Source organism: Cibotium barometz, chromosome 25 (assembly GCF_041138505.1).
Source record: "Cibotium barometz isolate CiBa-2024 chromosome 25, ASM4113850v1, whole genome shotgun sequence".
Taxonomy (NCBI): domain Eukaryota; kingdom Viridiplantae; phylum Streptophyta; class Polypodiopsida; order Cyatheales; family Cibotiaceae; genus Cibotium; species Cibotium barometz.
In genome coordinates this window covers 47301980-47313715 of record NC_141070.1, presented here as the reverse complement: position 1 = coordinate 47313715, position 11736 = coordinate 47301980, and the positions used below count along the sequence as shown (strand labels likewise).

At 39.3% G+C, this 11736-nt stretch overlaps 1 protein-coding gene across 1 annotated transcript; it reads left to right on the top strand.

Moving 5' to 3' along the window:
* Window positions 1-2178: 2178 nt before the first annotated feature.
* On the top strand, window positions 2179-4927 carry LOC147624641 (heat shock cognate 70 kDa protein 2-like). The gene is made up of 2 exons (XM_086819660.1): window positions 2179-2694; window positions 3025-4927. Exons 1-2 carry the CDS (start codon window positions 2487-2489, stop codon window positions 4770-4772), a joined length of 1956 nt encoding a protein of 651 aa, XP_086675786.1. The 5' UTR covers window positions 2179-2486; the 3' UTR covers window positions 4773-4927.
* Window positions 4928-11736: the final 6809 nt, after the last annotated feature.

Below are 11736 nucleotides of genomic sequence, written 5' to 3'. Positions count from 1 at the left end.
GCAGCAGCCAGGCTCAGCATAGGAAGGGTGAGGAGGCCCTCGGGGGTCTTACCATCTACGAATCGAACGTTTTAATCATTAGCGAGAGACAATTGATGATATTTGGGAGACACAGTGTGGACAGACTGATGGACTCGTTAATCATGTGGAACTCGAACATGGGTTTAGCAGTAGCGGGCCTTCCTCTTGCCGGACCTCTTTCGCCAAGCACCCGCCTTGAGGCGGAGGGACTACAAGCAGGCCAGGGTGGGTGGCACTCTTGCCGGACCAACATACCTTTTTAACGTGGGTTTTTTTTGTTTAAATGGAAATATAAAGCTTAGAGAATGCGTTCTTAGCAGCCAGCTTCACTCACATCTATGTAGTTATGACCTTCGGATGCTTCTCTATGCCCTCAGAACTCAGTCGCTCTACTCTATGCCTTCTCTCTATAATATTTTCTATTTTTTAGTTTGTTTAATAATAACAAACAATAATGTTAGTGGGTGGAAAGAGAGCTTTTTTTCATTTTTAGTTTGTTTAACAATAATAAAAATAGAGAATGTTAATGGAGAGAGAGAGGGGGAGATTTTTTAGATTTGTTCAGTAGAAAAATATTGCCACGTTTTAGTTTGTTTTTGTTTTTTGTTTTCTTAATAATAAAAGTAGAAAATGTTAGCATAGAGAGAGAGAGAGAGAGAGAGAGAGAGAGAGAGAGAGAGAGAGAGCATTTTGGTTTCTCGGCCATCCAACCAGCTAAGCAAGGAGGAGAAGCGCATGACGGAATGCGTGGAGTACATGCTCCGAAAGCTCTTTGCCAGTGTTAGGACTCCTCTCTTTGGGTTTTTTGATAGACTGATGGACTGGCTAATCATGTGGAAGCTGAACAGCTTAATGGGTTTAGCAGCAACGGGCCTTCCTCTTGCCGAAACCCTTTCATCAAGCACCCGCCTTGAGGCGGAGGGGCTACAAGTAGGCCAGGGTGGGTGGCACTCTTGCCGGACCAACATACCTTATTAACATGGGTTTTTTTGTTTAAATGGAAATATAAAGCTTGGAGAATGCGTTCTTAGTAGCAGCCAGCTTCACTCGCATATCTGTGTAGTTATGGCCTCCGGATGCTACTCTATGCCCTCAGAACTCAGTCGCTCTACTCTATGCCTTCTCTCTCTCTGTGTAGTTATGGCCTCCGGATGCTACTCTATGCCCTCAAAACTCAGTCGCTCTACTCTACGCCTTCTCTCTCTCTATAATATTTTCTATTTTTTAGTTTGTTTAATAATAACAAACAAAAAAGTTAGTGGGTGGACATAGAGAGTTTTTTTTCATTTTTAGTTTGTTTAACAATAGTAAAAATAGAGAATGTTAATGGAGAGAGAGAGAGAGAGAGAGAGAGAGAGAGAGAGAGAGAGATTTTAGATTTGTTAAGTAGAAAAATATTGCCATGTTTTAGTTTGTTTTTGTTTTTGTTTTTTGTTTTCTTAATAATAAAAGTAGAAAATGTTAGCGTAGAAAGAGAGAGAGAGAGTTTTGGTTTCTCCGCCATCCAACCAACTAAGCGAGGAGGAGAAGGGCATGATGGAATGCGTGGAGTACATGCTCCGAAAGCTCTCTGCGAGTGTTAGGACTCCTCTCTTTAGGTTTTTTGAATGCCAAGTACATCCTTTGATGGTTGCATGGATTTATGTCCGTTTTGTAATGTAGGTGTCTTTTTCTTTTTCTTTGACAACAAAAGGGCGAAGGCACAGACGGAGGTAACATGAGAGGATCAACAGAACATCAACACATTATGTCGATTAAACAATCAGTTCCACAAGCTCGAAGATGACATCAAACTGCGGACAACCACATGTCGTGGATCACAACAGGTCTCTCATCCTTTTGATCTTGGGCTATCGCAAGAGTGTAATTTATGCAATTGAGGCTTTTGTTTTTGTATTTGTTTTTTGTTTTTGTACCATTGGTCTCCCACTTGATGGGTCTCCCACTTGATGTAGTGCTGGTGTGCACTATTTGCACAATGTGTCCAATAGGAGGAGGTCAAGGAAAAATGAACTTTTTAAAATGGTTATACAATTTGAAGGCCTTAGTCTAGACATGGTCCACTTCACTTGCATCTTAGGCATGTGAGCCTTAAAGGAGCAAGTGACAAGGACAAACAAATTCCTAATGTAATTGTGTGTCAAGGGTTCTTGGGCAATGCTTTGGTGGACATGCACAAGTGTTCAATGGGCTACAGATTAAGGCCTGCCTCCATGGTATGCTGTCGGGAGGACGGGTTGGAGACTAGTTTTACTTACACACGGCAGAACGTTCTGGAAGCCGGAAGGGTCCACAGGCATCTAGAAAGCCCGGAAGGAAACCTTAAAATGCCCCTCCACCCTCGTTGCTGATTCATATGTGCTTTAGTTTTAGCTGCCTGTCTCTCTCTCTCTCTCTCTTCTTCTCTCTGCCCTAATACATACTCAACTCTTTTTGCACATTAAGCTCTCCGTCTCGCCATCGCCATGGCCAAAGATGGTCCTGCCATCGGCATCGACCTCGGAACCACTTACTCCTGCGTCGGCGTCTGGCAGCATGATCGCGTGGAGATCATCGCCAACGACCAGGGCAACCGCACTACCCCCTCCTATGTAGCCTTCACCGACACCGAGCGCCTCATCGGCGATGCTGCCAAGAACCAAGTCGCCATGAACCCCATCAACACAGTGTTCGGTAAGTCCTTCCCGTTGCTCCTCCTTTTATGTCTTGTCCTCCTCCCTCTGTGTGTGTGTGCTGCCACCTTGCCTCTCCGTTCACTGTATTCATGAAGCGCACTCTCCCTTTTGGCAGCTTGTCCCGAGTACCTCATGTCCTGCCGCACTTAAATTGTCCCTTTCTTTGATAATTTGTAACGGATATCCATCTTCTGTCTGAGTGTGGTTCATGTCTAATTTTCACTGCATGCGACATGCACCGTGTGTCAAATTTGGTTTTGTTAAATGATATCTGTTGCGGTTTCGGATGGCCTCTACTTCTCACTCTTGTATTTTTTTTGCTCTCCAGATGCCAAGCGCCTCATAGGACGAAGGTTTTCTGATACCTCTGTCCAGAGCGATATCAAACTATGGCCTTTCAAGGTTATCGCTGGCCCCGGAGACAAGCCTATGATTGTGGTCCAGTACAAGGGTGAAGAGAAGCAGTTTGCCGCGGAGGAAATTTCCTCCATGGTGCTCATCAAGATGAAGGAAATTGCAGAAGCGTTTCTTGGAAGCACTGTGAAGAACGCCGTCATTACCGTGCCTGCCTATTTCAATGATTCCCAGAGGCAAGCCACCAAAGATGCCGGTGTCATCTCTGGCTTGAATGTGATGAGAATCATCAACGAGCCTACTGCTGCTGCCATTGCTTACGGTCTTGACAAGAAGACTAGCAGTCTTGGCGAGAAAAATGTTCTGATCTTCGATCTCGGTGGTGGCACCTTCGATGTCTCCCTCCTTACCATCGAAGAAGGCATCTTTGAAGTGAAGGCCACCGCCGGAGACACACACTTGGGAGGAGAAGATTTTGATAACCGGATGGTCAATCACTTTGTTCAAGAATTCAAGAGGAAGTACAAGAAGGATATTACCGGGAGTGCAAGAGCTCTGCGCAGGCTGAGAACCGCCTGCGAGAGAGCGAAAAGGACTCTTTCCTCCACTGCACAGACAACTATTGAAATTGACTCCCTCTATGAAGGTATCGATTTCTACTCTACCGTCACCCGTGCCAGATTTGAGGAGTTGAACATGGATCTGTTCAGGAAGTGTATGGAGCCTGTTGAGAAATGCCTGAGGGATGCCAAGATGGACAAGAGCTCCATCCATGATGTGGTGCTGGTCGGTGGGTCCACCAGGATTCCCAAGGTGCAGCAGCTTTTGCAGGACTTCTTCAATGGGAAAGAGCTGTGCAAGAGTATCAATCCTGATGAAGCAGTTGCCTATGGGGCCGCTGTGCAAGCTGCAATCCTGAGTGGAGAGGGTAATGAAAAGGTGCAGGATCTGCTTCTGCTCGATGTCACCCCCTTGTCCAATGGTTTAGAAACTGCTGGAGGAGTCATGACTGTTCTGATTCCTCGGAACACCACCATTCCCACCAAGAAGGAGCAGGTATTCTCCACCTACTCAGACAATCAACCTGGGGTGTTGATTCAGGTCTTCGAGGGAGAGCGGACAAGAACCAGAGACAACAACCTGCTGGGGAAGTTTGAGCTTTCTGGGATCCCCCCCGCCCCCAGGGGTGTGCCTCAGATAACGGTCTGCTTTGATATCGATGCCAACGGTATCCTGAATGTTTCTGCAGAAGATAAAACGACTGGACAGAAGAACAAAATCACCATCACCAATGACAAGGGGAGGCTGAGCAAGGAGGAGATTGAGAAGATGGTACAGGATGCGGAGAAGTACAAGGCTGAAGACGAGGAGGTCAAGAAGAAGGTGGAAGCCAAAAATTCTCTGGAGAACTACGCCTACAACATGAGAAATACCATCCGGGATGATAAGATCGCTGGTAAATTGGATGCCGCAGACAAGAAGAAGATTGAGGATGCCGTGGAACAGGCCATTCAGTGGCTGGACCAGAATCAGCTTGCTGAAGCTGATGAGTTTGATGATAAGATGAAGGAGCTGGAGAGCATCTGCAATCCCATCATTGCCCGCATGTACCAGGGAGGTGTTGGAGGTGATGTGCCCCCTGGTGCCTATGGAGCTGCTGATGATGGTGCCCCGTCAAGTGGAGCTGGAGCTGCTGGACCCAAAATCGAGGAAGTCGACTAGAGGAATAGTTTTCTTGGAACTTTGCTCTGTAGTTTGAAGATGGGTTGTTTTTGTATGTAATGGGTTTTTAAAAATGTCCCTATTTTGCGGGCTCTACTGAATTTGTAAAAAAATAAAATTTTAAAAACTCCTCGCGAGCCTTAATACTAGTTCTATATGACGTGATTTATTTCTGCGGCTGCAGTCTCCAGAGGTTGGAAGATCAGTAAGTCTTATTTTTAGTTAAGCTGCTTATTGTGTACCCAGAAGGAGCTTTCATTTTTGCAAGTGGTCTCGTTCTTTTGTATTTATCCTTTTAAACCGTAAATCGGCTAATGCAAAATACCCTTTTTTTTTGGGAACCAAAATATTTATATATTTATAGATTAAGGCAAAAACAGCCATTTACTATTTATTTAGGCCATCACCGCATCACTTTTAATCCCAGTCACCCCAGTCACTATTCTGGAAAAATGTTTTGGGTGCATATATTTGAGAAAATCATGCAAAAAATAGAAACCTGATGGATGTACATATAATTTGTTTTTGATGTATTTACAAACCGTAGATGTATTTAAAAACCGTCATGGCTTTTTTTAAAGATGTATTTAAAAACCGTAAGATGAAATAAAGTTCTTTTAAAAAAAGCTTGTAAATTCTCCCTAGGAAATGTGCTAACTTAAGAGTCCATTGAGAATGTAAATTTTCATTATCTTGTAAATTCTCCTTTGCAAATGGTGCTAGAAAATGAGCTGGTCAAATGATGCTAGAAAATGTTCTAACGTATCTAAATTTTCATTATCTATAAATTGAAAAAGCTAATAAAAACATTTAAATCTCTACTTTCAAGAAATTTGAAAAATAATTTTTTTTAATATGCCAAAAATGAAATTTTGACTTAGTACCTTTGATCTAAAGCTACCCAAAGTAAATAATTTTTGTCTAAATTTTCAAGCTAAAAACTAGTACCTAAACAAGAACATGCCACATGAAAAATTAGTGAAACCAATGGTAGTAAAAATTAGTGAAACCTAAGGGTAGTTTGCATGCCACATTGAAAAATTAGTGAAACCTAATTTTTCATGAAGAACACACCCAAATAAAACCTAAGGGTAGTTTGCTTTCTACATACTTCAAGGAACAAACTCAAGGAAAACATTGTTCTCAATGAGAGCCTTAGAACTAAAGCGTCTCTTTCACAAGGACTCCATATGGTTTTCCATCTTTTAGCCTTGGAACTAAAAGCGTGTACTAAAGTGCCTCTCTTTCACAAGGACTCCATATGGTTTTCCATCTTTTGCCAAAATTACATCGCATAGACTTGTACATTTATCCCATAGCCTATATACATATAAGCTCTCCAAGAAAGGTTTGACAACTTGGGGAGATGTGTGGAATTATAGTATGAAGGGTGGAAATCTAGAATTGAACTCAAGGAAACATTGAGGAGGACCTTGTGGAAATCTATAATTGAACTCAAGGAAACAATGAGGAGGACCTTTTGACACAAAGAATTTGTCCATTTTGCAAAACGTGTTTGGCAGAACAAAGAAGAACACTTTATCTAGTTAAAAGGTCCTTTACTTCCAAAAGCGTGTCTGGTTTGGAAAGGACGGTCTCTTACCAGTTCCTCGATTCAAAAGTGTTAAGCCTCCTTTGTACATCAAGCTTAATAAAAGGTGGAATCTAGTTGGAACAGGAGCCAGTGAGAATATAGATTTACCAAATTACGATCTTAAAAAATCCATCAAAAATCTCTTGCTTAATGTGGCTTATTTTGTATTTTGCATCAGGCCCTTTGGATCGATGCTCGTGCATGCAAACTTGGAATAGGCAATGGTATTTTCTCAAGACTTAATAGTACTTTGGAATTTATCCCCCTTCTCTTCATTTCTTGTCCAAGAGTCAAAATAGTTTTGAACCTCTTAAATTAGTGTCTCTCTCACTCATCCCCATGATCTTAATTGGAAAGAGATTTTGCTTGGTGAAGCCTTTGGTTGCTCAACCAAAGTATGGAACATTATCAGATCAACATTTTTATGAAATGTTTGGATTGGTAGAAATATGCATGTTTTTTAGTATAAGCAATTCGATAGTATGTAGGGTGTGAAAAGCTCTTTGGCTCTATAGATTTGCAGTGCCCTAAGAGACACCAAGGATCTACTGATTGCCAAGATTGAAGAACTCAAAGATAATGAAATGGCTAGAATGGATGCAGATATGAGAGAGTTTAAAGAAAATGAAATTCTCTTAGAATACAAGAAAAGGGAATCCATAGTTGTCTCTATCAGGGATGAGAAATTGATGCATTACATTATGGACCTTGTTGAGGTTCAAGCTACTCTCTAGTGGTGATACTGTAGGGTTGATGAAGTTAAGCTTCTTCGGTTAAAAAGCTTTTTTATAATAAGTTTCGTTTAATCCTTTTTTTAATACATACTTCAAGGTTTACCAGGAAAAAAAAAGTAACATGCCACATAAAAACCTTTTAAAATCCTTTAATAATCAAAAACTTTCCTATGCTAATTGTGACCGTCAAAAGGGTAAAGTGATACATAATGGCATGAGCATAATCCTAATTGTGATGGTAAAGAGATACATAATGGTGAAAAGAGAGTAAAGAAATAGTGACAGGGAGGGTATATAAACACAAAGGAGAGAGTATAAGACATACATAATGGTGAAATGAGGAGCTGGGAAGAGTAAAGAAGAAGTGTACATAAAAATAAGAATGGTTGTTGTGAGGATGACGTCACCAACTCTCTTGACTGGATAAGAAGAATTGTTTGCACATGTTACCCATTTACTCACCTCACCAACTCTCTGTTACCCATTTACTCTGGGGGGGACACGAGATTATCCTAGTTGGGAAAGTGAGTATAAAGAAGTATTAAGAGAGTATAAAGGAGTTGGGAAAGTGAGTATAGAGAAGTATTGAGTGAGTATAAAGTATTGAGAGAGTATAAAGGAGTTGGGAAAGTGAGTATAAAGGAGTTGGGAAAGTGAGTATAAAGAAGTATTGAGAGAGTATAAAAGAGTATTGAGAGAGTATAAAAGAGTTGGGAAAGTGAGTATAAAGAAGTATTGAGTGAGTATAAAGTATTGAGAGAGTATAAAGGAGTTGGGAAAGTGCGTGTAAAGAAATATATTGAGGGAGTTGGGAAAGTCCCTAAGCCTGATTAAGAACAAGATAATAAAAATATTGAGAGAGAGGAGAGGGAGAGTGCTCTCTTATTATATAGAAAGCATACACGTTGGAGGCGCCCTTGTACGTGTTCTTCTTCTTAGCCAGATCTTGGTTTCTAGTGAAGTTCAACACCGACGTAGGCGTTGCTTCCTTTGAGAATATTTCTATCTTCACGTAATATTTTTTATCTTCAACTTTTACACACACACACATTTTAAATCCACCACAATATAAATATTAAAATATATTACACACAAATATACTTATTACACGCATCACTCATACAAATATTTCAATCACAATTTAAACATTAAAATATATTACACACAAATATACTTATTACATTCATATGACAAAAAAAATGAGAATACAAATAAACGCCATTAATCCCAACCAAATCTTCAAAAAATTAATATTCCCAAAAAAGGGTAAAAGAACCTAGACCATTGGATAGCATACATAGCTAAAAAGCATCAATAGAAATGAAGAAAGCATCAGTAGAAATGTAGGTATTTAAAGTTGGCAATTGCCCAACAATATCTAAAAGCCAAGTTTCACGATATCTAAAAGCAGGTGAGACTTGCCTAGTGGGACATGGCCTAGTATTAACCTCAAACACTACAAATTCCTTTTTTTCCAAGTTGGTTTTGTTCTTGTCATTTCTATTAGTCCGATGACCATGACAAATCACTCCTCTTGGTTTTGAGGGTATAAGTCGTCTTTCAATAAATTCATAGCACTAATTCAATTTGTTCTTCACATGGAATTATGCAACCTCATCAAAACAAATTTAGATGCATGTTCTTATCAAAGAATCTTCTTGTCCTCATGCAAGGAATTGTAGGATAGTGGGAAACCACTTTTACAAGAAAGACAGGTTGCACTCATAGCATGGCGTACACACATGCACCATCTCATGAGGGAGAAGATTTTCATTGAAGCTTGCTTGAAAGAGAAAGTGATTATCAACATTATTAGTGATTATTAGTTAATTGTGATAAGGCCTTATACTTGTCTAATATACTCATCCCTTTTCACACAATTTTTCTCTTCACCCCCACATTTGGCCCATGGTCCCTATAGTCCAGTATTTACAAGGCTTGACCACCTTTACAAGGCATGTGAATCTGCTACATAAAATGGTTGTCCTCAAAACCAAAATAGATGCAAAATCCAATCCAATGAGTAAGGTCTCCATTAAGGATCCATATCATGCTTGATTCACCTCCAATCATTTGTACCAAAATACACTCAAATTTGATAGCAAGCATATTCAATGGTATTCAACTCATGTAACCCCAAAGAATGTATCCAAAAGGCCTTTAAAATCCAATCCAATGAGTGAGGTCTCCATTAAGGATCCATATCATGCTTTATTCAGCTCCAATCATTTGTAGGGGTATGATTGGAGGAGTTAAGAGGCTCAAATCTGAAATGAAGTGTAAATACCAAAATACACTCAAAATTGACATCCCCAAGGTCTTATAACAGTACATCACAAGAAATTATAGCAAACATATGCAGTGTTATTCAACTCATGTAACCCCATCTAGAGAAAAAAATCACTAAGCCCCGTGAAAAATTCCAAGTAATTATTTCATATTTGTGTCAAAGATTTTGCCAAGTTTCACATGAAATAAAATTCAATTGAGAGTGTCTAAAATAGTAGGAAGTTGTGTGTGTTTGATACACCACTTTTTAGCATCCATTTGTATCCAAACCAATACATGGTTTTAATGTGTTTGCAAGTTTTTTAAGGTGATACAATGTTTACTCTATCCATTGAGATCTTAAAGTTATATGTAAAAGCCCCTTAGTAAGCTACAAATATTAATTGTTTCAAAATGTCAAAACTGCACACAACAAAAATTCTGGATTTAGATTCTTGAGTCATACGCATTAAATTCCTTAGTAAACTTGCAACATTTTGTCTGTATAGAATAATTCCGTTAAGGTACATTATACAAACATAATTTGGACACCTAAAACCTTTGTTTCATGGTTGTTAAGAGAGAATTTAGAAATTTTGAAAAATGTAGCACGATTGAAAAACTAAGATAGCGCTCAAGTAGCAAGATTTACTTGAGCTTGGGACCCCAAAAAAATATGTATTAACTTGGTTTTGAACTATATAATCATTTCCGATTGCCAATTTGCACTAACATAACCCTAGTTTTATGGAAGTACCTTTGGAAGTCCAAAATTTTCCTCTTTTTCAGCATCTTGGTAATTATGAGATTTTTGTTATAGTTCACAAGTAGCTTAGGAACTAGGACCTAAAGGAGATTGTGTTGTTTTGAAACCCCAAGTTCTACCAATTGACTTTTACAAACATGAAAAACATGATTTATTTAAGAAGTTATAGGCATTTTATGAGATTTTTGACAAAACAGCTTCAAATTTCAATGAAAATTTCAAGTTAGAGTTTTTTTGTCAAATTTCTAATATAGCTTGTGTTTTGACATCATGAAAAATCCCCTTTTTTTTTACTTTTAACCGACCTATGGTTGAAACAAGGTGTAGAAATGTTGTTTCTAGGTTCCCCAAAAAATTCCAAAGTTTTGGTGAGAAACAGGACACTAAAGTGTCCTCGGGACACTTTAGTGTCCAATTACACAAATAGTGTTAAAGCACCTTGTTCATCAAAGCTTGAAAAGTGGCGAGTGCATTATGAAACCTAAACGGTATAACCATAAAGTGATAGAGAACCCTCTGAGTCCTCAATGATGTCTTGTACTCTTCACCACTCTTCATCCTAAGGCTTGTTGACAGGCCTGGCATTAGCCTTAATTTATATCCCATGATCAATATCCTGCTTAGGTGGCAAACACTTGGGCATTTGAAATACATCTTCACACTCTTTCAACAATTATTTGTTGTGACTTTTCTCTCTTCAACATTGTTCTCATCTTTACAAACTTGTATTCCCCATTTTCTTAAGCTCTCTCTTGAGTTTAGCTCCATTAATCAAGCTCATCTTAGACACTTTATTTCCTCGTAATGTAACACTTTTTTTACCATCCATAAACCCCATGTAACCTTGTTTTGCAAATTCATGGTAATAGCACCACCAAGATTAGAAAGCTAATCACATCCCAAAATGATACCAATAGGGGGCCATGAAAAGTACTAGCAAATCAGCTTTGCATGTGTAAGCTTGTGAGAGCTCCAAATCCACACCACCTATAGTTTAAGGTTGCACATGGATTTTATATTGACAAAGCTATGTATCCTCCCACTATCAACCAAAACATAAGCCACCATTCCATTAATGCATGCCTTGACTCCTCTCAACATTTGTGCACCCTTACAAAGCTATGTATCCTCCCCCTATCAACCAAAACATGAGCCACCCTTCCATCAATGCATGACTTGACTCTCAAGGTTTGTGCACCCTTACAAGAGGCACACAAATAATGAGATAAAGTACATAAAGTGGTCTTCATGCATGGATCATCGCTAGTACACATAGGTGTGAGTAAGCCATCATCATAATCACATGGCTTATATAAAGCACTGCCATGATTTAAAAGAAACTCCCCATCTGACTCATGATCATGATCATCATTCACAAAGTCTTGGCCATTAGCAAATAAATTTCTATTCTTCTTATTGTCCTCTTCAATGAGCTTAGAAAGCACCATGTTAAGAGTTACATTCTGTGATTTACAAGATTTGGCATGATTTTTATGCCATTTTCATTACACTTGTAGCATAACCCTTTTCACTACACTTGTAGCATAACCCTTTGCTTTGTAACTCATTTATGCAGTCCTCCTTCACAAACTTTCTCTTGTT

Coding starts and splice junctions, on each gene's coding strand:
- LOC147624641 (XM_086819660.1), top strand. CDS start 2,487: ATGGCCAAAGATGGTCCTGCCATCGGCATCGACCTCGGAACCACTTAC. Junction 2,695..3,024: donor CCCCATCAACACAGTGTTCG/GTAAGTCCTTCC, acceptor TTTGCTCTCCAG/ATGCCAAGCGCCTCATAGGA.